At 51.8% G+C, this 26,369-nt stretch overlaps 1 protein-coding gene across 1 annotated transcript; it reads right to left on the minus strand.

The window, feature by feature from the left end:
- Positions 1-506: 506 nt before the first annotated feature.
- Positions 507-5,532, minus strand: LOC125539033 (O-glucosyltransferase rumi homolog). The gene is made up of 5 exons (XM_048702395.1): positions 5,189-5,532; positions 4,092-4,549; positions 3,681-3,992; positions 3,370-3,574; positions 507-3,260 (listed from the first exon to the last, which is right to left on the minus strand). The coding sequence occupies exons 1-5, from the start codon at positions 5,315-5,317 to the stop codon at positions 2,925-2,927; spliced, it is 1,440 nt and encodes a 479-aa protein (XP_048558352.1). The 5' UTR covers positions 5,318-5,532; the 3' UTR covers positions 507-2,924.
- Positions 5,533-26,369: the final 20,837 nt, after the last annotated feature.

The following is a 26,369-nucleotide window of genomic DNA, read 5'->3' on the forward strand; positions in this document are numbered from 1 at the left end:
GCTCCCAGCGGCACACAGGGGCAGACAACGACCCACAATTTATGACGTCTCCACAGGCTAGCGCAGCAGCTACGTTGAACACGTCAACGACTTTCCACAACGAGCAGATGAAAATGAAAAAACACACACACACACAGCTCTTGAAAATTATGAAAGTAATTATAGTGGTAAATACAAACCATGCAATCACACAAGAATCTGCAATACTTCCCGAAAATTATGATTATTTTTTGTATCCTATAGAAAAGAAAAGTAAGTGAACTGTGGCTCAATCCGGTGGTCAGTAGGTGACTAGGTGTTGATACCTGCCCACCCGCTTGAGTTCAAATGTCCCTACTCGCATCGTCGGCGTTGTACACACCATTCAGCTTAATGAAACGTTTGTGGGCTGTCTAACCCGCGATCTGATTTTTAGAAGGAAAAAAGGCATTATTTCACACTTATATATATATATATATAAAATCAGTTTACATATAACTCGATTCATTTTTTCCTTGATGTGCTGGAGGTATGGCCTTGTTTTGATTTTCGAAACCCTATAAAGATTTCAATGTGGGAGAAATTAAACGGCTGAAAGCATCGAGTTAGAGTTAAGTAAGTAGAAACGTGCCAGATTTATAAAAACAAAATAAAGATAAATATTGTGGTGATATGTGTAACTTATCTCTCATATTGTTCTAAAACTCAAAGTGCTTTCGATAGTAATTCATAGGTCATACGTCAAAATTTTCCTTTCATGAATTTTGAAATCTTTCATATGTTTTGATTTGTCGAGTGAATAACTAATGCATGTAGGTGCCAAGAGGCAAACAATCCCCTGTTCCTAAATAGCTACAACCCTCTATCTATTTTTCTAACTATGCAAACATGCCACATGAGCAAACCATGCATTTAAGTCATAAGCAATTTTTTGCATTACTCTATGCATGTAGCGCAACATCATCAACTCATGCATGTTAGTCATAAGTTACTTTTTCCGCAAAGAAAGTCATAAGTTACTTTTTTCATTAGATTTTGTATCTTTATGGACGTTATTTGTGTTGGGCGTTTGCAACATATCCATGTAGTTCATCCTTCTCTTTTTGTTAGAAACAACGTTTTAACCGTAAATCAAAAAATCCTTCTTTTTTAGAGGTTTCATATGTTTTACTGTTTTTAAGCTTATATTTGCTTTCCATCAGATTTAGTTGTTTTAGCAACTATTTGTTATAAGGTTTCTACAGCAACACGCGAGACATCATCTAGGTTCAATAGTTATGACTACCCATTTTCACGGTTGAGGGATAAACTCTAGACCATAATAATATCCACTTAATTTAAATAATTGTTGAGGTATTTAAATCTGACTTTAAATGGTTTGAATTTGATCCTAAGTTTTGAGGCTGCATTCACTTTGTTAAAAAAAAATTGAACCATGTTGGACCTTCGACTGCATTCAGTGATGATGGTGTGGTGAGCGCTTGGTCGGATGCTTCTATAAAGGTTGCAGGCCTCGCTTTGATGGGCTAACATTCTCTACACCTCATCGCCATATAATTATTGTTGTGTGTGTATGATCTCTTGGTAGCACTCTTATAGGGTTACAAGGTAGCATGGTTTTAAGTTTTAGTTTCGGAAATATTTCAGCACCTACCAAATTTCAGTTAATTTCGATGATTTTGGTTTACATTTCGGCCAAAGCACATAAACATTTATTTGAAATTCTAAAAAAATATTTGAAAATTGGGATTCATCTGTACAACTGAAATAAGTAAAATAGTTTGATCAAAAGGTAAATATTTTTGTGTTTATTGAAATCACTGAAATTCATAATCAATTTTGACATGCATTGTGTTCCACAATCCGCCATCATGTGTGTTGTTTTTCTATTATTTTTCTCCAAGTCTTTTGGCTATGTATATAATGTTGTTATTATATATCTACAGCTGGTGCAGAGATCATAGTTAATGAATTTATGTTTTCTAGAATAATTTATGGAAGGTGATGAGACGTAGAAAGGTCGAATGATGATTCATCAAGAGCTAAGTAATACTCCCTCTGTCTCAAAATAAACGTCTCAACTTTATATAAATTTTAATACAAAGTTGTATTTAGGTTGAGACACTTATTTAGGGACAGAGAGAGAGAGAGTATAAGTGAGGTAAAAAAGAAATCCAAATTGAGTCACGAGTACGGATACCATGGATCAACCGCTCCATCACTTCCATGGCGACCGGTGAAGCATACCAACAACCGAACGGTATCTTTCAGGACGCACTTTGGTACTGCCGCACGAGTAATGCTAGACTTAGGTAAGGTTACGTAAATGTTTTAGTAAAAAGGAACGTGGTGAGGTGGGATTGGATGGAGTTTTGCTAAAGCACATCTAGATGTGCCATAAGTATTCCACATCTAAATCCTATGTTATTGATCTTACGCGGAGATTCGTGTGAAAATTTTCTTCTAATTTTTTTTCTTTTCATATTTGATTGTGTCACTTAGATGTGCAATAACTATAGCACATCTAGATACACCCTAGACAAATAAGGGCAGCAAGGACCCACCCCGTTAAAATCAGGGGGGCATAGAGTTTTAGTTAGGAAGCTTTGGTAAGTCTTCGTAGTGTGTTAGGTAGATGTAGGATTTTAACAGGATGGGCCCCTGCTGCCCCTATCCATCCAATTCCGCCTCACCACGTTCCTTTTTACGTAAACATTTACGTAATCTTACCTAAGTCTAGCATTACTCCTGCCGCACAGCACTAACGCCACGGAACATCGCTAGCGCACTGCGTGCTCTGCAATTCCCTTTTACCGTTCTCATCGTGCTTCCCTGCCACCACCACTCCTACTGCATAATGGTCGATCCAATGCGCACGTCAGAAACTCAGAACACGTACGTACGCCATCCTTTGACTCTTCTCTCCTTCGTTCGTCAGTCGTCGGTCACCGCTCCTCCCACGTCTCCACCTGCCTCGCCGCATCGGCTTTCCTCCTCCGCAGCGACTCCAGCTCCTCGGACCCGAACGGCGACGGCAGCTCGCACGGTTCCGCGCTGCCCGAGACGTTCACCGCCGTGCCCGCCATGAACTCCCGCTCCAGCCCTCGCCTTCCGCGCGCCATGGACTGCACGGTGACCTCCACGGCCCCGCCCGGCACCGTGGGCTTGTACCGCAGCAGCCTAGCGTACTCGCTCAGAAGGTGGAACATGTAGTCGTACACATTATCCATCGTCAGCTCCTCCTGCACGAACCGGCTCGCATTTCCTCCTATTACCCGCGCCTGCAAGTGCGAGCACCGACGAGCGACGAGACGGGAGCAGTGGTTCAGAATCTCCGGCGGTGCGACGGGCTGGACGGAGGCTGCCGAAATGAGGTAGCAGTACGTATACCTTGCCTGGGTGCGAGTTGCCCCAGTCCACGGCGAACTTGATGGACCGGCACTGGCCGCGCACGGGCCAGTAGTGCCGCAGCGGCACGAGCCCCCTGGAGAAGAAGTCGTGGAACCTCGGCCGCACCACGAGCGCCACGGAGTCGCACGCCAGGATGTACTTCTCGCTCACCGACCACCCGCGCCCTTCCACGTACATCTTGTACCTGCCCGTCGTTGCACCAGCGGTGCCAACAATGTCAGCGTCAGGCGCCAGCCAGCGTGCCAATGTGCCCGTGGCACGACCACGAGCGTGGGCGAGAGCAATGTTACCTGTGCGTGCACTGCTTGGCCAAGTCCGATGCCCTGAACCCGTCTCGTACCTCCGTCCTCCAGTCCTGAAAAAAATGCATTACTGACACTGAACTACGTGCGGCATAGTTGTGGCGTGCCTGCGCGTAGATCCGGGCGTTCCAGTCACGCTCGCGGGAGACGTTGCACTTGAGGAGCTCCCGGCGCGCCGCGCCCACCGTCGGGTTCCCCTTCCAGTACGCGTACGGCGTCCTGCGCGTCCAGTCCAACGCCGCATTCGCCTCACTGATCTCCCTTCTCAACGCTTCCCATGGCTTTATGTTCAGCTCCGGCCTTCGTATAAGTTCAAACAGAACCGATCAACAATTAGCACTCCTCAATAGACGCGGCATGATTGGTGCGATGCCATGCAGAGTAGTACTAGTACTTTACCAGCCCCAGAAGGACCAGTCAGGGAAGGCGATGTCCAGCGTGGGCTCGCTGCCGCAGTACCGGAGCAGCGGCGGAGGCGCGTGGTCGCCGGCGTTGACGACCGGCAGGTCCTGGCAGTTGAACATGAGATCGAGGTCGGGGAGGCGGCCAGCGTAGCGCCGGAGCAGCTGCAGGATGCCCCATTGCGTGAACACGTCCCGCGTCTGGAAGCACCGGCCGTAGCGCGCCACGTAGAGGCGCCCCGCGAGCACCGTCACCCGGAACTTGGCGCCGTACCGGCGGGCGCCTTCCAACGTCTCGCGCGTGATCCCCGTGGCTCGCCATGGCCGCAGGTCTTCGTGGATCCACCGGAAGTAGGCCGGGCACGCCGTCGTCGCTGGTTCTGCGGCATCCGGCGCCGGAGCAGGTGGCTGCTGCGGAGGAAGGGGCCCCCAACCGGCAGGAATGATCGAAGCAACCTGTAAATTGTATACAAATTTCATACTAAGATGTTGGTCACTTAATCTTCTATATCTAAATAGCTAGCTCCCACTAAGATATTTCTCTCAACATGCAAGTATGCCACCTCGTCATTCAACATGCATAAGAAAAGACCCACCTCAATATGCAACCTGCATATTAAAAATTCACTACAACATACATGCATTTAAAATTCCATTTTATTATGCTATTTACATTTAATTCTTATATACTTTCAGAAACTATTATTTCAAGAATTCATATTTCATATAATCAAAATTTCATTGAAATATTGTAAATATTTCCGCAACAACGTGTGGGGCATCATCTAGTAGTAACAAATGATGCAATCCAGTCCCATCTTAACGAAATTGTTTCCGAATGTTCAGTGGCTGGTGGTTCGGTTGCCCGGCAGACTTGTCGGCAACCGTGGTAGTGCTGTTCTATGTTCCTGAACTTCTGATGCATCGGTCGGCCGGTGTCAAGTACTGTCGCAACTCTCTGAAGTCCGTTTGGGTCAACAAACTACTATTAACTCAAACTACTATTCTGCGATAAGCCATGATGCATCTGTAATTATATCACAGCATTTCAGCAAACAAGAGAGAGAGAGAGAGTGCGAAGCTAGAAAACTTTACTCTGGCGCTGGCAGATATCCAGTAGGCGGAGACGAAAGCGCCGGCGACAATCGCGGCGATGAAGATGAACACGCCGCCGTTCACAACCAGGCTCCGAGTGAGCCGGCCAGCCTTCGCCGGAGGCTGCATCTCTGATCTCACAGCCTGATATGCCTTCTTCCCTCCTCGGTAGAACGAACACCCGAAGCGATGAACTCGCCATCTCTCTCTTTCTCCTTTTCCTGCCTTGTTTTATGAACTTAGACTCTGTCCGGTCTTTAGTGATTCTAGCTTGGCGGGCATATTTGGGAAGTGGGAGCGTACGAGGGTGTTGAAATGCGTGGAAGAAGGAAGGTTTCAAGGATGTGAGAGCAATTCCAACGCGCCGCCGATCAAAACGGACGGCGTTTTTGTCCGCATTTTATTCGTTTGGATTAGCCGCCCGCTCGCCGTCCGTCCTCTTTTAGTTTTGGGTCGGCAGTGCGTCCAACGGGCCGACCCATTTTCATGACTGCGCGCGTTTAACATCGTGCCGTCGCCCTGATTTTGACGCTCCAGCATGCGGGAAAGGTTTGCGCGCGCTGGTTTTGGCGCTCCAGCGCGCAGAAAAGGTTCGCGCGTGCGCCGCGGCCGGCGCTCGCTATAAAAGAAGGCGCTCCCTCCACACTCTGTCGGCCGCCCACTCTCGCCGCCTCTGCGCCACCATGTTGATCCGCCGCCTACGCGCTTCGGATTTTCGCGGAGTCCACGAGCGCCGCTCCGGCGCCTTCTCCGCCGAGATCTGGTTTCGGGAGAAACGTCTCGTCCTCGGCACCTTCGGCACCGCAGAGGAGGCGGCCCGCGCGCACGACGCGGCTGCATGGCGCCTCCTGAGGCCTCGTCGGGATATGAATTTTCCCAACGTGTCGACCCAGCGGGCGCAAGATCTGGCGCCTCTCCCGCGGCTTTTCACCGACGAGGATCGTCGTGTCCATCGGAGGCGGCAGCGCCGCCTCGCCATCACAGAGAAGGACGTGGAAGCCTTGATGCTGTGGCGAGGAGGCTACCCGCAGAACATCGTCGACGAGCGCCAGTTCTATAAGCAATTGAGATCGGAGAGGGGCGCGAGGAGAAGGGAGCGAGCCGCCTATCGGGAGGACAAGCGTTCGCGGAAGCAGACAACTCAATTGAAACTGAAGCTACAAGAAACGTCGGGTTGGACTTTGAAGACGAGCAGCTTGCTGACGCCTACCTTCAAACGTCGGAGGAGGACATTACCGAGTCAGAGTCAGAAAGCGACGAGTAGTGGTCTTTTTCTTTTATCTGTGTACACTAGAACTATCTATGTATCCGTTTTAGTCTGAAAAAATGGCCGGCGGCATCGGCGACGTAGCAGGTAGGCGAGTGTGTGAATCCAATATACCACCGACCAGCGGGCCTGATGAGGAAAGAGGGCGAGCACGCGCACGTCCGTCTTGTATCCGCGCCGACGCAAATCAGCCTAAAAAATGGGCCAGGAATGGATCGGCAGGTAGACGAAAGCGGACGCGCGTCCGTTTGGGTCGGCGCGTTGAGACGGCTTTTTATCCGCGCCAACCCAAACAGACGACCGCGGACGAAATGAGTCGCCCCATTAGAATTGCTCTGATGATGCAAGTGCACTTGATCATGTGATGTGGACTGGCTAGCCTCCCTTCACCCAACTCGCTGCACCAGATATAAACTTAACTTGGTGGTGATCCACCTACGGGTTGTTTTCACATTTATTGGCGTGCAGAAATGCTAGTAGGGGTTGCATGGAGCTTTCTCATAGTGCATTAGCATGTTAGAGCAACTCCAACGGGCCGATCCAAATGGATGACGATTTCGTCCGTTTTTTGTCTATTTGGGTCGGTTAGACGGACACGGATGCCCGTTTCGGCATCTGGGTCGGCGCCTGCGCCCAACGTTGGCCGATATCCATTTTGACGGCGCCAAAAAACATAAACGCATGCATATAAAAAAAGAGAAACAACATTAATTAAACATTAAAGACGGTCACGAAGGCCGGCGAGAGTTCACGCGTCCACACATTTGCATTAAAAAACAGCCTAAACTACGTGGCGGCGCGCTGCCCTAGGCGTCGTCGTCGTCATCCTCGGGGTCCGTGAGGTCGATGAGCGTCGGCGCCGGCGCGGCCCAGGCGAATGCCGTGTTACAGAGCGCCGCCATGTCGGGCTGTGCCGGCGCAGGCAGTGCCGGGGCGGGGGTGTGTGCGGCCGCCTGTGCAGCCGCGGCCTGGCGCGCCTCTTCCTCGGCCTCGCGCTGCTCCTCCTCGAGGTCGCGCTCGAGCATCTCCTCGTACTCGCCGTGACGGCGCTCCTCTGCCAGCCGGCGCTGGCGCCACATCTCGAGGTACGCCTGCTCCTGCGCCGGCGTCGCCCCCAGCCAAACCGGTGGCACGGACACCCACTCGGGCACCACTCCATTCCAGAAGAAGCGCGCGATGGGCTCTGGCTCGGGCTTCGGCTGCTGCTGCGGCTCCGACTCCGGCTTGATGGGGGACGGCGGGGCCACCGGCGACACCACGCTGTCGCCCGCCGCGGAGAGGGCAAGGGCCTACGCCATTGCCGCCTCGTAGCGGGCCTCCTCTTCTGCCTCCGCCGCCTCCGCTCTGCGCCGCTCGTCCTCCTCGCTCTCCCGGTAGACGGCCGCAAGGGCCGCCAGGTAGGCGTCCTCCGCCGCCTGGTCCTCCTCGCGGACGACGAGTGGCGTTGGCCTCCAGTCGACCTCACGCACGCCCCGTCGCCTCGCCTCCTCGTGCTCGAAGGCGAACCACCTCGCCCAGTTGGGCGAGCCGGTTGCGTAGGCCTTGTCGAGGCGCTGCTCCGGCGTCAGCAGCGCTCGCCGGCGTCACACCTCCTCCGCGTGAGCACGAGTCGGCCGCGGCGCCGCCGGCACTGGGATCCTCTCTGGATCCAGATGCCAGTCACGCGGCAGCGTCACGTCCGGATATGGCAGAGGCTGGCGGTTCTGCCAGTGCCACTCCGCCTGGTGCACTGGCACGTCGACGCGCTGCCTCTGCCGGCGAGGCGCCGGCGGAGGTGGGAGGAACTCGGAGGGGAAAGGGGTGGCGGGGGACTTGCCCTTGGCCTTGCTGCCGCTGGCGCCGGAAAAGAGGCCCATCTCGCTGTGGTTGTGGTGGCTAGGGTTTGCCGGCGACGAGGGAGCAAAAGTGGGCAGATGTGGACGGCGAGTATTGATGAGGACGGCCCCGCCGCATGGTCGGCTTAAAAAAGGAGGAGCGCCGTCACTGACGCGTGGGCCCGTCGTCATAAATTAAGCTGACCGCGTGGGCAGCGGGTAGTTGGACGGCTGCCATGTGGGGACACGGCGGATAGCGAGAAGGCGCGCGAAGCGTCCGTTCGGCGTCCGCGCCGACGCATTTGGGACGCAAATTTGGGCCGCACATGCGCCAGCGCGGACGCGACGCGGACGTGATTTGAGTTTGGGTCGGCGCGTTGGGCCGCCACTTTTGTCCGTGCCGACCCAAACGGACGCAGGCGGACGAAATGGGTCAGCCCTTTGAAGTTGCTCTTAGTGCGGTAGGCAGTGGCTGAGCCGAAACTTTTTGTGAAGCCTGGGCAAGTTAAGTCTGTGTGTCTAATCTAGAAATCAAAAATCAGGTTTTCAAATATTATAATATATAGCACCCAACATCTGAACCACAAATTCACATTGATAATGAAATGTAAATATAAACACAAATGTCATGCAAATGTAATTTCAAAGTGAACTAATATATAATGTATCAATATTTCATTTCACAGACCAAATAAGCTTGAGGTATGACAATAGAAGTCATAGAATGAGGTCATGCACAAAGCCAAACTCACCATGCTGCCAACAAAAGTATAGCCGTCCAAACTACCATCCAAACGTCCTAGAAGACACTATAAGATCGATAAGAACATGGAGTTGTAATTCATACAATTTTACTGTTGTCATTAGTGAATATATATTCATATAGAGAGCTTGCAAGAATGTAGATGGTTAGATCGAACATGCCCATGGTATGCTAAAGAAAATCATGAGGAAAATGCCCTTTTCAAGACTTCATTGAGTCAATCGAACCATCCGCCACCGTTGATGTCGAAGTATCCCTCGCATTAGACAAACTACCCAACACCACAACGGAGGTATCAGCCACTGATGGGTGGCCGATGCACGCGGAGCGCGGCTTCATGCAGATGGGGGTCGAGGCAGGCAACACCCTCTGCAACTCACTAGGGCTGTAGCCCCCCACCTTGTAACAAAGGTGACCCAATGGTCGTGATTGGCACTACTGACGGGGGAAAGAATCAGGCGCAGCGTAGGTGTTCCATCGGCGGCCATCGATGAGACCGTATGAATTGTGAGAGAGAGTTGTGTAAATGGAGGTTTGGGTGGTGAGAGGAGAGGAGTGTGGGAAGTAGTGACGATACATCCTGTCTCCTCTAGTTGTGCAAGCCACAGCTACGCGTGGCTTGCCGGAGCTTGGTTGTGGAAAAAACGGTCGATTCGGCCGCTCCTCCCTAGTCAGGCCCAGAGATGCTTTGAGGTTCATGAATTTGGTTGGGCCGGGCTACATGTAGGCCACATCTATACATCCTTGGATGCATCATGGATGATGACGGGCGCTCCTATGTATCGCTTGGGAGCTCCTGTTCAGCGCCTTAAGCGCCCCACCACTCCAATGGCACTATGGCCGGTCCATTGCGCATGTCAGAAACTCAGAACACGCACGTATGTACGCCATCCTTTGATTCTTCTCTCCTTTGTTCGTCAGTGTCGGTCACCGCTCCTCCCGCGTCTCCACCCGCCTCACCGCAACGTCTTTCCTCCTCCGCAGCGCCTCTAGCTCCTCGGGCCCGAAAGGGGACGGCAACTCGCCTTCCGTGCGTCATGGACTGCACGGTGACCTCCACGGTCCCGTCCGGCACCGTGAGCCTATATCGCAGCAGCGGAGCGTACTCGCTCAGAAGGTGGAACATGTAGTCATACAAGTGCTCCATTATGATCTCCTCCTGCACGAACCTACTCGCATTTCCTCCTATTTCCCATGCCTGCAATGCGAGCACCGACGAGACAGAGCAGTGGTTCCGAATCTCTGGCGGTGCGATGGGATGGACGGAGGCTGGCGAAATGAGGTAGTACGTACCTTGCCTGTGTGTGAGTTGCCCCAGAGTCCACGACGAACTTTCTTTCTTTTTGAAACGGAGGCAAAAGATTTGCATCATTGGTTAATTAAAAAGAAGAGAATTGCCCAATTAATCAATGGAAAACCGGCGAAAACCGATACAAACCAACTGCATGTATACTACTCACAGAGCATGCAACCCCATAAGCCACGATCAACCGAACAACCATACCCAACACGCACCGACCACCAACCCTCACACTCCTGGATCACAAAGAAATTCCCAATGAGTACCAAGCACAACCTAAAAACCCGACGACCATTCATCAAGCAACCGCGGACGCCTTTTCTGTGGCGCCACTCTTCTTACTTTTGTTTCTGAGAGCCTTCTCCACGATTGTCTTGCCGGATCCAAGGCTAACTGCCTCCAAACGTTTGAGCAAGATGTGAATCTCTATCTCAAAGAGAATCGCATCAACTTTGTCACACACAGACTCCACCTGCCCAACAGTCACATGCAATTGGGTGACCGCACCGTCGGAACCTCCATGGTCCACAAAGGCGATCAACTGGTTGAGCTCCGAAGGATCAGGCACCAACATACCGACCACCGCAAATCATCAGCCACCGGTATCTTCAAGACAATGGACTCTGGCGCCTCCAGTTGCTCAAATGGCAGAGGTGAATCATGTCCCTCACACAAGGTCTCCAGCGAGATGACCACGATATGCCCCATAGACAACGCCAAAGCAGATCTCACACATAGATGTTGAAGCTCAGTCATGATCTGCAGCACCGGGGCCACAAGCGTTGCGACGGACGCGTCCTCAGAGGCAGGCAACACGGGAGATACGACAGGTTTCCCACACAACACATGTAGCACGGGCATGATCTTCAGCACTGGAGACACAACCTTAGCGAAGGCCCCGCCCTCGAAGTCCGGCAACACAAGGGGCGTCGAATTGGACCCAACATGAGGCGAGAAGCTACCAAATAGATCCACATCTGCCTCATCCATGAAGCCAACAACAGGATCAACCATAGTAGCCGATGCAAGAGGGGGCTCTAACAAGTGGCCCAGCCGGCCGACAACAACCTGCATCCGCTCCAAAAATCCTGAGCAGAGTTGTCCACCCCTGCAAAGCAACCATCACGTCATGAAGGGCCTGGACCACCTCCTCCAAACGAGACATGGAGGCATGCATCTCAGAGCGCAACACTTCCATCTGAGAATGAAGGAGAGACTTGAACAATCTCAAATCAGCAGCAACACACTTGCTGGGATCCACTATGGCCGAAGGAGCAACAACCGGCTTGATGGACCGGTACTGACGCGGTAGCCGCGCATGGGCCAGTAGTCCCACAGCTGCATGAGACCCTTGGAGAAGAAGTCGTGGAACCTCGGCCGCACCACGGGCGCCACTGAATCGCACGCTGATACGTCTCCATCGTATCTATAATTTTTGATTGTTCCATGCCAATATTATACAACTTTCATATACTTTTCGCAACTTTTTATACTATTTTTGGGACTAACATATTGATCTAGTGCCCAGTGCCAGTTCCTGTTGGTTGCATGTTTTTTGTTTCGCAAAAAATCCATATCAAACGGAGTCCAAATGGGATAAAAATTGACGGAGATTTTTTTGGAATATATGTGAATTTTGGGAAGTGAAATCAACGCAATACGATGCTCGAGGGGCCCACGAGGCAGGGGGCGCGCCCCTAACCCTCGTGGCTACCCCGCAAGGCGGTTGGTGCCCTTCTTTTGCCGCAATAAAGCTAATATACGGATAAAAATTGTGTCCAAAATTCAGCCCAATCAGAGTTACGGATCTCCGGGAATTTAAGAAACGGTGAAAGGGCAGAATCTGGAACGCAGAAACAGAGAGAGACAGAGAGACAGATCCAATCTCGGAGGGGATCTCGCCCCTCCCATGCCATGGAGGCCATGGACCAGAGGGGAAACCCTTCTCCCATCTAGGGAGAAGGTCAAGGAAGAAGAAGAAGAAGAACGGAGGCTCTCTCCCCCTCTCTCCCGGTGGCGCCGGAACGCCGCCGGGGCCATCATCATCATCGCAATCTACACCAACAACTTCACCGCCCTCATCACCAACTCTTCCACCCTCCATGCAGTGGTGTAAACCCTCTTTTACCCCCTGTAATCTCTACTTAAACATGGTGCTCAACGCTATATATTATTTCCCAATGATGTATGGCTATCCTATGATGTTTGAGTAGATCCGTTTTGTCCTATGGGTTAATTGATGATCGTGATTGGTTTGAGTTGCATGTTTTATTATTGGTGCTTTCCTATGGTGCTCTTCGTGTCGCGCAAGCGTGAGGGATCCCCGCTGTAGGGTTTGCAATATGTTCATGATTTGCTTACGGTGGGTGGCGTGAGTGATAGAAACACAGACCCGAGTAAGTAGGTTGTTTGCGTATGGGAATAAAGAGGACTTGATGCCTTATAATGCTATGGTTGGGTTTTACCTAAATGATCTTTAGTATTTGCGGATGCTTGCTAGAGTTTCAATCATAAGTGCATATGATCCAAGAAGATAAAGTATGTTAGCTTATGCCTCTCCCTCAAATAAAATTGCAATAATGATTACCGGTCTAGTTATCGATTGCCTAGGGACAAATAACTTTCTTGTGTGACAACAAGTTCTCTACTAAAACTAATTTAGTTGTGTCTTTATCTAAACAGCCCCTATCGGCGTTCTGGGAACGGAGGTCCCCAGACTTGCCTGCCTGCGGCCCGCGACGTGGCTGAGCCAGCAGGCCGTACGGCCCATCATCACCAACAAAGCACCCAAGACCCTCGCGAGGCGGATGACGCAAGGCCTCCTCGGGAGTAGCCTAGCCAGGCAGGCTCGCGAGGAGCGGAGATATCAAGGCGGGGCAAACCTCACGAGACTCTCGTGACGTGAGCCATGGAGAATGGCGCCATGCAGGCGCCAGGCGGGCGCCAGCGTCCTTGTTTCCTCTTTGGTGCAAAGGAGGCCAGCGCAGGCGAAGAGTACCGAGGCATCAGGAAAAGATTGCTATATTGGTGCAATGAGACCAAGACCAGGAGGACGGCAAGATGGAGGTCATCGTGGAGCCCAAGACGGTGTCACCACAAAGCTTTTTGCAGGCGAAGACCATTTTTGTCAGGATAGCTGGTACTAGCTGTCCCCCTTCAAATTGGCCCACCATTGTTAGCTTCCTTCCCGCTTGATATTTTGGAAGAGGACCAGGGCCAATATAAATAGGACTAGCCACCACCTTAGTCAGGGATGGATCATTCAGACCATCCCCCCACACACAAGCTCACCGAGCTCAAGAACACCTCAACCTCAGGAGGCTGTTCTTCCCTTGTACTGTTCATCATTAGCCCTAGAGGCACTCCACCACCACCACACTGGAGTAGGGTATTACACCACAACGGTGGCCCGAACCAGTATAAATCTTGTGTCTTTCTGTGTTGCGAGTTCCTCGAGTTCGTCCACGAGATCTTAGCGAGCTAGGGCGTAGATTGGTGGGAAGGAAAGACTTCGCGCGCACCCCAGTGTTCGAACCTTAAGGGTTTGCCGGAACCCCACATCCGACATTTGGCGCGCCAGGTAGGGGTGCGCCGTAGCTTCCCTCCCATCAGTTCGTTGCTCTGTCGCTCCGTTGTCTCCATGACGGACGCTCACCGTGCTCGAGCTGAGCGTCGGACTGCCCTCATCGTCCGCGTCGCTCAGACGGCTCCCGTCGACGGGCCACATCGCCATTCTTCGTCTCCCGCCACCAACGCAGCCACCGGTCCAGCGGGGAACGAGCAGCAGGCGTCCTCGCTGCATCCTTCGGTGCAGCAGGACAGCCGCACCACCACTCCATCGCTGACCCCTGCCGGTTCTTTGTCTCACGCGCACCGTGCTCCCATGGAGGCACGAGCCACGCTCCTCGTGGAGAACGAGCTCCTGCGTTAACGCCCCGTCGACAACCTCTATGAGGAGTGGCTCGACTACGTCGCCGAGCTCATCTGCGCCGCAGGGAGCTCTCAGGCGCCGTCCCACTCTCTGCCTCCCCCTCAACCAGCCGCGGGCGACAAGGCTCATGGCGCGCCTCAACTGCCTCAGCCCCAAGGCGTCGCCTTGGCACCAAGGCGCGCGGCTCTGCGACGTGATCCGCCGCGCCCGGCGCCCGTGCGGAGGAGAAGAAGGCCAAGGCCAAGGACGTGAAGCACAAGGAGGTAGTTATGCTCGCAGCAGAGCCCGACATCAAGCGGGGCGGAGATCAGCCCGAGTCATCCAAGAACGGCCGACCGTTCCGCGCCTTCCACAACCTGAACACCCACAACACCAGCGACTGTCAAGAGCTCAGAGCCATATGAGAAGGACGCTACGGTCGATGCCCCGAGCGCAATGACCGGGGCTACGATCACGGAGCAGGACGTGGAGGCGGATGCTGGGATGACCGTGGCCCGCGCCAGGAGTGGCGCGACCGGCCTCGTGAGGACCACTGGCAGGACCAGCCTTATGAGGGCGCCTGGAGGGACCCGCCGCGTGAGGATCGCCCCCAGGGTAACGCCGGTCTTCCCCCGCTGCCACCACCAAGAAGGAACGACGACCACCACCAGGACGAGGGGGCTGGGGGCTTCCAGGAGCCGCGTGCAATCGCCTGCATATTGGGCGGCGCCCAGGCCCCAGCCTCTCAGCGCATCTTCAAGCAGTTCGCTTGCGAGGTGAACGCGGCGCTTCCCAAACTCGAGGCCACGCGCCCGCTCAGGTGGTCCCAATGCGCCATCACTTTCAACTCGGCAGATCAGCTCAAATGCGCAGCCACCGCTGGCACCCTCCCCATGCTATGTTCCCCAGTCATCAGCAATGTGCAGGTCACCAAGACCCTCATCGACGGTGGCGCAGTGCTCAACGTCCTATCCGTCGACACATTCTACAACCACCAAGTGCCATATGAGCAGCTCCAACCCACCAAGCCTTTATCAGGAGTGACCGACGGCTCCACTACACCGATAGGGCAGGTCCGCCTGCCTGTCACCTTCGAGAAGCGCAAGAACTACCGCACCGAGCTCACCAACTTCAACATCGCGCACATCCGCCTGCCGTACAATGCTATCCTCGGGTATCCAGCCCTGACAAAGTTCATGGCAGTCACTCATCACGGCTACAACATTCTCAAGATGCCAGGAAGCGGAGGAATCATCACGGTCCTGTGTGAAGAGAGGGATGTGGTGTGCTCCCTCGAGCGCGCCTTTCAAGCTGCAGCAATCGACGACCCCGACAGCAGAAATGAAGGCCCTTTGGAGGCCATCCCCAAGAAGAAGCAGCCGCGCCGTGCAGGACCTCAGGAGGATGGCATCGCGGCAGGAGCCACGTCAGGACCAGCGCCCGCTCCAGGGGCGCCCTCCTCAGGCAGGGCTCAGTGGCTCTCTTCTAGAGGGCCTCAGACCTTGCCAACCTCACGAGGGAGGCGCTTGGGCACCACTTGGAAGCGTGCTTTGTGGCACGTGACCCTCAGGAGAGCACAGGGCAAGGAGTTCCCACCACCCAGGAGTTCATCACCAAGACCACCCACGAACTGCAAGAAGCAAGAGCCATGTGCAGCGACAGCCGCCCACGGGGCGCAGCTCCGCATCCTGGCGAGGATGATGGGCTGTGTGTCTACATCGATGTCCCAGGGCTCAACGGGGCCGCATCTCAGGAGCGGTTCTGGCCTTCGTGTATGGGTCGCTGCAGGGGCTCGCCGCACAGCTACGTTCGTATGCCCTTTGGCTTGCCGAGCGTGGTCACTACAAAAAAAGACACATCCGTGACATTTTGGGCCGAACGAATTTTTTTCCTGTCATACATATGACACTTCTATGACGATAATTGTGACAAAACCCGGTATCATCATAGATGTGGTGGGCTCCTACTTCTATGAAAAAAATCATGACAGAAAATGGGCTTTTCGTCCTTGGCGGGCCGGAGACGTAGCTGCATGACATTCTTTGGGCCGTCCATGAGGGAAAAAACCGTGGTAGAAGGGGGGGGGGGGGGAATTTCGGGGACTTCCCAGTTACGGTGGGAGGCCGGGGGCCGAGCGATGTGCGTTTCTCTCGTACACGTACGCGCGTATGTGTGAGGCGTTGGCTCTAACTGAACCCGAGCGAGGCGTTGGGCTCTAACTGAACCCGAGCGATTGCACTGCAGGCTACGCGTTACTGAACCCGAGCGATCGATCGATGGCTGTTAACTGAACCCGATCGAGCAATTCCTTGGCTACTGCTACTAACTGAAGCCGATCGATGGGATGAACAGTGAGCGTTGCAGGGGGGTTTGGATGAATAGTGAGCGGTGGCGTTGCCTTTGGATGAACAGGACCCCGTGGTGTGGTGGAGGGCTGGATGAACAGTAGACGGTGGAGGGGTGCCCGTGGAGGGGTGGATGAACAGGACCCCATGGTGTGGAGGGCAGGATGAACAGTAGACGGTGGAGGGGTGCCCGTGGAGGGGTGGTTGAACAGGACCCCGTGGTGTGGAGGGCTGGATGAACAGTAGACGGTAGAGGGGTGGTTGAACAGTAGCCGGTGGAGTAGCGCGCGGTGGAGGCTGGATGAACAGGAGCCCGTGGAGGCTGGAGGAGGTCGACGGTGGATGAGCAGTAGCTCGTGGAGGCTAGATGGGGTCGACGGTGGAGATGAACAGTATCCCGTGGAGTCCCGTTTTGCGGTACGCCACACCCCTCCCGATGAACACGACCCTCGTTTCGACCGTAGCGGTCCAACGCAAGTCCGTTTCCTCCGTTTTGCGGTATGCCACACCCCTGCCGATCAACAGGACCCCCATTTCAACTGTAGGAGGTCCGTTTCCTCCGTTTTGCAGTACGCCACACCCCTCCCGATCAACAGGACCCCCATTTCGACCGTAGGAGGTCCGTTTCCTCCGTTGTGCGGTACGCCACACCCCTCCCGATCAACAGGACCCCCGTTTCGACCGTAGGAGGTTCGTTTCCTCCGTTGTGCAGTACGCCAGGCCTCGTTTCCATCGCCTCTTCCGTCCAAGCCCTCCCGATGAACACGACCACGCATTCCGTTCCGACCCATGAACACGACGACGACGCTGTTTCTCCGTTCCGACCCAGCCATGTACACGAGTCCTCGCCGTACGTATGCGCGAGTAGGCGTTCGAGACCCCGCCCTTATGTACACATACATGGCCGTATTTTCTTTCTTGCACCCTGGCCGCCTCTACTACGACATGTGCGCGCCTCTACATCCACCAGTCTATATGTACGTACACGTTCGCGACCAGAATGACAACGCTACGTACGCTTCGACCAGATGGGTCCCGACTGTCAGGCACTTCCTTGCCTGCGAAGATGTAGCTGGTGGGTCCCAGCAGTCAGGGGGGCGAAATACGGTGGCCCGTCCGGTGGGTCCCCGCTGTCAGGTGGAGGAATAATTATTTTTCACGTAATAAGGAGGCACTTCCTTGCTGCGGCCATGGACCCAGCTGTCAGCCTCTTCACATACAGTCCACGTCCGATGGAAGTCGTTCCTTCACCACGTTGACCACGCCGCGCCGAGAGCACCAGGGTGTGGACGACGGCGAGGCCTAGGAAGGGGACGACGGGGAGCCGGGGATGACGCGACAGTGGAAGCCCGCGCGCGTGGAGAAGAGTACGAGGGTTCACTGGTTCGGCTGCGGTGTGAGGCTGCCGTCGCCGCAGGGCCTGGCCAGCGGTGGGAATAGTAGGGGGCGGTGAGGCCTCCACGACAGCACAGCCGGCCACGGGAGGCAGGAGCATGCGACCCGACCGGCGCTGCTTTGGGCGGCTGGAGCAAGAAGACTAGAGGTTGAAGAAGCACTACGACCATTGGGTGGACATCGTACGGTCACTAGAGCTAGAATGGTTCATATTGACTAAGTTGACAAAGCCCTTCGTCCCCGTCAACTTATAGGCCCACAAGTCAGCCTCCCACCACGGTGGGTCCCAACAGTCAGGGGGAAACGATTTTTTTCGCAAAATACTGGTGGCCCATCCGGTGGGTCCCTGCTGTCAGGTGGAGGAATAATTATTTTGCACGTAATAAGGAGGCACTTCCTTGCTGCGGCCGTGGACCCAGCTGTCAGCCTCTCCACGTACAGTCCACGTCCGATGGAAGCCGTTCCTTGACCACGTTGACCACGCCGCGCCGAGCGCACCAGGGCGGTGGACGACGGCGAGGCCTAGGAAGGGGACGACGCGGAGACGGGGAAGACGCGGTAGTGGATGCCCATGCGTAGAGGAGTATGAGGGCACTTGTTCGCTGCGGTGTGAGGCTGCCGTCGCCATAGAGTAACAGGGGGTGTGGGTGAGTAGAGGGATGGCCTGGCCAGCAGTGGGAGTAGTAGGGGGCGGTGAGGCCTCCGCCGCATCGCAGCCGGTCATGGGAGGTAGGAGCACGAGGCACGACCGGCGCTGGTTTGGGCGGCTGGAGCAAGAAGACCAGAGGTTGAAGAAGCACTACGGCCGTTGGATGGACATCGTACGGTCATTGGAGCTAGAATCGTGCATTGTTGACTAAGGTGACAAAGCCCTCCGTCCCCGTCAACTTAGTAGGCCCACAAGTCAGCCTGCCACTATACTGGGTCCCAGCTAACAGGGGGAGTATTCATTTTTTTGTGCGTAATAAGGAGGCACTTCCTTGTGTGCGAAGATATAGCTGGTGGGTTTGAGCTGTCAGCTACGGCAACGTTTTTTTTCATGAAATACAGAGGCCCTTTCGGTGGGTCCCTGATGTCAGGTGGAGGAATCATTATTTTGCGCGTAATAAGGAGGCATTTCCTTGCGTGCGGCCATGGACCCAGCTGTCGGCCTCTCCATGTACAGTCCACTTCAGATGCATGTCGGTTGTTGACCACGTTGACCAGGCCGCGCCGAGAGCACCAGGGCGGTGGACGACGGCGAGGCCTAGGAAGGGAATGACACGGAGGTAGGGAAGACTCGGCAGTTGTTTCCCACGCGGAGGGGAGTACGACTGTACGAGGGTTTACTGGTTCGTTTGCCGTCGCTGGAGAATAACAGCAGGTGTGGGTGAGTAGAGGGATGGCTAGGCCAGCGATGGGAGTACGGTGGGGCGGTGAGGCCTGCGCGGCAGCAGAGCCGGCCACGGGGAGGAGGGAGCAGGTAGTCCCGCCGGCGCCTGTTTGAGCGGCTGGAGCAGGAAGAGCAGAGATTGAAGAAGCACGACGGCCGTTGGATAGACATCCAACAGTCACTGCTTGTGCGTCAACATTTTTTTTAGGAAAGCCTCAAATCTGTGGAAAACAGCATACAACCCATCTGCCATTATTTCTAATAACTTTCAGCCCATTTGCTAATTTTTAAGGTTTTTTTTGGAGCCCATATTCTTTTTGTTAGTATTACAGCCCAAATTGTGGCCACGGTTAAAAAATTATACGAAATTTTGCATATTTCGGTGCGGTCCGAACTGTTTTTAATCCTGAAATTTCGACTCACATTCAAACTAATTTTAAAAATAAATGTATATCAATATAAAATCCAACAAATTCTCCACGCATAAAAATTAATGTAATTTAAAATCTTGAAATGAAAAAAAGATATTTGAAACTAATTGCCGGTTTGATGTGTTTTAAAAATGTACAACCCATTTCTCATTACTGATGGGCCATTTTCTTGGCCAGCCGAATGAAAGCTCTCCTCGTCTTGAAAGATTTGCAACCCAACAGGCCTGACAAAGCGACTTACTTGGCAAATCACAAAAAAACTGGGCTGTGGCCGTGGACCCAGCTGTCAGCCTCTCCACGTACAGTACTCTTCCGATGGAAGTCGTTCCTTGACCACGTTGACCACGCCGCGCGGAGAGCACCACGGCGGTGGACGACGGCGAAGCCTAGGAAGGGGACGACGCGGAGCCGGGGAAGACGCGGCAGTGGAAGCCCGCGCGGAGAGGAGTACGAGGGTTCACTGGTTCGGTTGCGGTGTGAGGCTGCCATCACCGCAGGGCCTGGCCAGCGGTGGGAATAGTAGGGGGCAGTGAGGCCTCCATGGCAGCACAGCCGACCATGGGAGGCAGGAGCATGCGGCACGACCGGCGCTGCTTTGGGCGGCTGGAGCAAGAAGACCAGAGGTTGAAGAAGCACTACGCCCGTTGGATGGACATCGTACGGTCACTGGAGCTAGAATCGTTCATATTGACTAAGTTGACAAAGCCCTCCGTCCCCGTCAACTTTGTTGGCCCACAAGTCATCCTCCTACTATGGTGGGTCCCAGCTAGCAGGGTGGTATTCATTTTTTTATGCGTAATAAGGAGGCACTTCCTTGCATGCGAAGATATAGCTGGTGGGTCTGACATGTCAGCGGGGGAAACGTTTTTTTCGCGAAATACAGAGGCCCTTCTGGTGGGTCCCAGCTGTCAGGTCCTCGTAAAAAAAAGGGAAAGAAAATCAAAGACTTGGGAAGGCGTACAGAACAAGCTAGTGTACCAGTAAAGAGACGTTGCCGAGTTTTAGAAAAAGGAAAGACGTGCTCCTATAGCTGGTTCGAATCCAAACCTAGACTATGACTATATATGGTGCTATGCTACTCTGCAAGTAATGAAACTGACATATCCAACGTTTGCTTCTCCTCTTCTCTACTTACTCTGCCTAGCATCAGAAGCTTTGGCCGCAACAACCATGTTCGCTGGCTGCTCGTCCACCTGCTCTTCAGCAGGCAACAACCAGATATGCGCCAAGTCGCAATCCGTACCATCGCCTGTGGGTCTCATCACACCCTCGCCGGCACGTGCACCGCAGCCGATTGCTCATCGCAACCCGCTGCCGTTGGTGTGGTGCCACTGCTGCAAATCACGCAGAGTCATCCGGCGCGTCTCAACCACAATCCGCAACCCTGGTCGAGTCTTCTACAAATGCCCGAATCATGGGGTAATAATATGTTTAAGTGTTGTTCTGCTGCTTTCAGTTGCTGATTTTTTTAATAGTTTGGTTGATGATCTACCAATTTGATTCGTGCAGAAAAGGGAAGATTTGTGTGATTTGTATTTCTATGAAGTTGCTGATGTGGGGGAATGCAACTACGCTGATTATTTGGTTAGCCGAGGAATCCCAATACCAGCAGGTTGGGGTGTTGGACAAGTAACTGAAGGAACGACAGAAGAGGAAGATGCATAGCAGAAGGTTAAAGATGCAGTTCCTCTGATCATGGCCAAGCAACAGCTGCTGAACGGCCTTGACAGCAATGAGGAGATGAAAGAGCTTGTGAAGATAATGGGCAAAATCGATGTGCTCTATAGGATGATTGTCTCTTTATTTGCAGTGTATGTAGCACTCGTGATGTATTCAGTGGCTACGACATGAGCACTTTGCTGAAACTAGTAATGAATGAAACCTGTGTAGCAGGCTGGGCATAGTGTTTTGAACATCTAATGATTTCTATTAACGGAAATCAGGGGTATCCCCTTTTGCTCATATAAATAAATAAATAGCAGAGGCCCTGTCGGGTCAGCTTTGTTCTCATTCGAAGACGTCGAGCAAATTGCAGTCCAACAGCAAACTATGTCATCAAATTCAAGTTTCACAGCCAAATATGAGTACAACTAAACAACAATGTCATCATGTTTTATTTGTCATACAATCACCAAACACAAATCAGCATACATAACAAGTGATGTTCTCATAGCAAAATACTAAACAACATGTTCATCAGGTATCAGTTGTCATAGCAAACACAATTTCACATAGTAGATAAAAAAACATCTTCTGACAGGCAAATACAACAAAAGCAATGTAATCATCATCTGCAGCAGCAGCGTCAACATCTTCGCCATGTGTATCAGTCTGAATCGTAATTCCCCACGGTGTCATCTTCTTCTTCGTCCTCAACGTCCTCGAACGTTGGCTTCTTCTTGATCAACTCTTGTATGTCCACAGCACGACAGGCAATCTTTTTGCCGGCATCATTGACGTGATGGTTCTCGAAGATATTAGGAACATCTGTGTTATCTTGTACATCAGGAGCAGTGTAAGCATCATATTGTTGTGCAACTTCATTAAACGAATTCCTCTGCTCAAACCTTTGCAATACTCTCCAGTCATCGCTACGTGCAAATGTGTCTTCCAAGAAAAATATCTGTGTTGCTTGATTTGCCAAAATAAAAGGCTCGTTGGTCTGGTACGCCGCCTTGACATTGATGGATTTGAAATAATCATCAGCTCTGGGTTTTGCGATCCTGGAAAATAGGTTATACCAACGATAGCACAAAAGAACCACACACCGATGATCCTCGAAACTGGAGATATACTGCAACTGAACAATGTCTATTATGTTAGCATACATTTCAGGTGTCTCTTTGTCATACGTATCCGTGCTCATGATGGCACTATTTTGTGTCTTCCTGCCTTCGTCTCGTGCAAGGGTGTTGTAGCGCACATCTCCAACAACACAAGATCCATAATGTCTTACCCGAGTATCGGGACCCATTGGTAGTGAGTAAAGGGCATCATCAACTGCCTGCCCATCCTCCCGCATCTTCTTAACCTATGGTTAGAAAATAGACAAGCTGATCATCTTATGTACTCAATATATTAAAAAAACTGACAGTGCACTTCAAAAGCTTACATGGTTCTTGAACCATTTCGCAAATCCTGCCATAACCAGTTTGTCAATGTTTCTTGGATTTTGCGGCAGTAACTCCTCTTTGTAGATGCTGCACAACATAGTGATCGCGTCAAACATGTAAATATATAAGAATGTGCTGCAAGTTTAGTAGATTACGATGTATAAGCTGCAGTACTGCACTTACTTGATATAAGGTAGTATCTCAGGACAGTTATTCAACACATACCAAACCATTTTGTCCAAATCTTTAGGTTTGTCCTCTTGTTGACTCTTCCCTGTAACTCGAACAGAATAATCAAAAACATTGAGCCCGGGATTGTCTTCACCCACCTCTTTGCTAAGCTGATCAGCTGTTTCAATGTATTTTGAGAAGAATGTCAACGCTTCTGTAGCAATGTAGGCCTCTGCAATGGAACCCTCGGGTCTAGCTTTGTTCCTAACATAGCCCTTGAAAGTGCCTAGCCGCCTTTCAATAGGGTACATCTAGCCATTGAAGGAAATATGCCCTAGAGGCAATAATAAAGTTATTATTTATTTCCTTATATCATGATAAATGTTTATTATTCATGCTAGAATTGTATTAACCGGAAACATAATACATGTGTGAATACATAGACAAACAGAGTGTCAGTAGTATGCCTCTACTTGACTAGCTCGTTAATCAAAGATGGTTATGTTTCCTAACCATGGACAAAGAGTTGTTATTTGATTAACGGGATCACATCATTAGGTGAATGATCTGATTGACATGACCCATTCCATTAGCTTAGCACCCGATCGTTTAGTATGTTGCTATTGCTTTCTTCATGACTTATACATGTTCCTATGACTATGAGATTATGCAACTCCCGTTTGCCGGAGGAACACTTTGTGTGCTACCAAACGTCACAACGTAACTGGGTGATTATAAAGGTGCTCTATAGGTGTCTCCAAAGGTACATGTTGAGTTGGCGTATTTCGAGATTAGGATTTGTCACTCCGATTGTCGGAGAGGTATCTCTGGTCCCTCTCGGTAATGCACATCACATAAGCCTTGCAAGCATTGCAACTAATGAGTTAGTTGTGAGATGATGTATTACGGAACGAGTAAAGAGACTTGCCGGTAACCAGATTGAACTAGGTATTGAGATACCGACGATCGAATCTCGGGAAAGTAACATACCAATGACAAAGGGAACAACGTATGTTGTTATGCGGTCTGACCGATAAAGATCTTCGTAGAATATGTAGGAACCAATATGAGCATCCAGGTTCCGCTATTGGTTATTGACCGGAGACGTATCTCGGTCATGTCTATCCGCACGCTTAATGTTACGATGACAGTTTCATTATGAGTTTATGTATTTTGATGTACCAAAGGTTGTTCGGAGTCCCGGATGTGATCATGGACATGACGAGGAGTCTCGAAATGGTCGAGACATAAAGATCGATATATTGGAAGCCTATATTTGGATATCGGAATCGTTCCGGGTGAAATCGGGATTTTACCGGAGTACCGAGGGGTTACCGGAACCCCCCGGGGGTTATTGGGCCTACATGGGCCCTAAGGGAGAAGAGGAAAGGAGGCAAGAGGTGGCCGTGCGCCCCTCCCCTCCCTAGTCTGAATAGGACAAGGAGAGGGGGGCGCCCCCCCTTTCCTTTCCCTCTTCCTCCTCTTAACCACTTCTCCTTCTCCAACTAGGAAAGAAGGGAGTCCTACTCCCGGTGGGAGTAGGACTCCCCCTTGGCGCGCCCTCCTTGGCCGGCCGCCCCCTCCCCTTGGCTCCTTTATATATGGGGGCAGGGGGCACCCTAGGACACACAAGTTGATCTTCGTGATCGTTCCTTAGCCGTGTGCGGTGCCCCCCTCCACCATATTCCACCTCGGTCATATTGTAGCGGTGCTTAGGCGAAGCCCTGCGACGGTTGAACATCAAGATCGTCACCACGTTGTCGTGCTGACGGAACTCCTGCCCGAAGCTTTGCTAGATCGGAGCCCGGGGAGCGTCATCGAGCTGAACGTGTGCCAAGAACTCGGAGGTGCCGGAGTAACGGTGCTTGGATCGGTTGGATCGGGAAGACGTACGACTACTTACTCTACGTTGCGTCAACGCTTCCGCTTCGGTCTACGAGGGTACGTAGACAACACTCTCCCCTCTCGTTGCTATGCATCACCATGATCTTGCGTGTGCGTATGATTTTTTTTGAAATTACTACGTTCCCCAACAGTGGCATCCGAGCCTAGGTTTTATGGTTTGATGTTATATGCACGAGTAGAACACAAGTGAGTTGTGGGCGATATAAGTCATACTGCTTACCAGCATGTCATACTTTGGTTCGGCGGTATTGTTGGATGAAGCGGCCCGGACCGACATTACGCGTACGCTTACGCGAGACTGGTTTTACCGCCGTGCTTTGCACACAGGTGGCTGGCGGGTGTCAGTTTCTCCAACTTTAGTTGAACCGAGTGTGGCTACGCCCGGTCCTTGCGAAGGTTAAAACAACACCAACTTGACAAACTATCGTTGTGGTTTTGATGCGTAGGTAAGATTGGTTCTTGCTTAAGCCCGTAGCAGCCACGTAAAACTTGCAACAAACAAAGTAGAGGACGTCTAACTTGTTTTTGCAGGGCATGTTGTGATGTGATATGGTCAAGGCATGATGCTAAATTTTATTGTATGAGATGATCATGTTTTGTAACCAAGTTATCGGCAACTGGCAGGAGCCATATGGTTGTCGCTTTATTGTATGCAATGCAATCGCCCTGTAATGCTTTACTTTATCACTAAGCGGTAGCGATAGTCGTAGAAGCATAAGATTGGCGAGACAACAACGATGCTACGATGGAGATCAAGGTGTCGCGCCGGTGACGATGGTGATCATGACGGTGCTTCGGAGATGGAGATCACAAGCACAAGATGATGATGGCCATATCATATCACTTATATTGATTGCATGTGATGTTTATCTTTTATGCATCTTATCTTGCTTTGATTGATGGTGGCATTATAAGATGATCTCTCACTAAATTTCAAGATAAAAAGTGTTCTCCCTGAGTATGCACCGTTGCCAAAGTTTGTCGTGCCCAGACACCACGTGATCATCGGGTGTGATAAGCTCTACGTCCATCTACAATGGGTGCAAGCCAGATTTGCACACGCATAATACTCAGGTTAAACTTGACGAGCCTAGCATATGCAGATATGGCCTCGGAACACTGAGATCGAAAGGTCGAGCGTGAATCATATAGTAGATATGATCAACATAGCGATGTTCACCATTGAAAACTACTCCATTTCACGTGATGATCGGTTATGGTTTAGTTGATTTGGATCACGTGATCACTTAGATGATTAGAGGGATGTCTATCTAAGTGGGAGTTCTTAAGTAATATGATTAATTGAACTTAAATTTATCATGAACTTAGTCCCTGATAGTATCTTGCTTGTTTATGTTGATTGTAGATAGATGGCCCGTGCTATTGTTCCGTTAA

This window comes from Triticum urartu, chromosome 2, assembly GCF_003073215.2.
Source record: "Triticum urartu cultivar G1812 chromosome 2, Tu2.1, whole genome shotgun sequence".
NCBI classification, from domain to species: Eukaryota; Viridiplantae; Streptophyta; class Magnoliopsida; order Poales; family Poaceae; genus Triticum; species Triticum urartu.

What these genes read in the sequence shown, in the direction of transcription:
- LOC125539033 (XM_048702395.1), bottom strand. Translation starts at nt 5,317, where the DNA reads ATGCAGCCTCCGGCGAAGGCTGGCCGGCTCACTCGGAGCCTGGTTGTG. An exon ending in GGATATCTGCCAGCGCCAGA is followed by an intron (nt 4,550 to 5,188) that starts GTAAAGTTTTCT and finishes TACAATTTACAG; the next exon opens with GTTGCTTCGATCATTCCTGC. An exon ending in GACTGGTCCTTCTGGGGCTG is followed by an intron (nt 3,993 to 4,091) that starts GTAAAGTACTAG and finishes ACTTATACGAAG; the next exon opens with GCCGGAGCTGAACATAAAGC.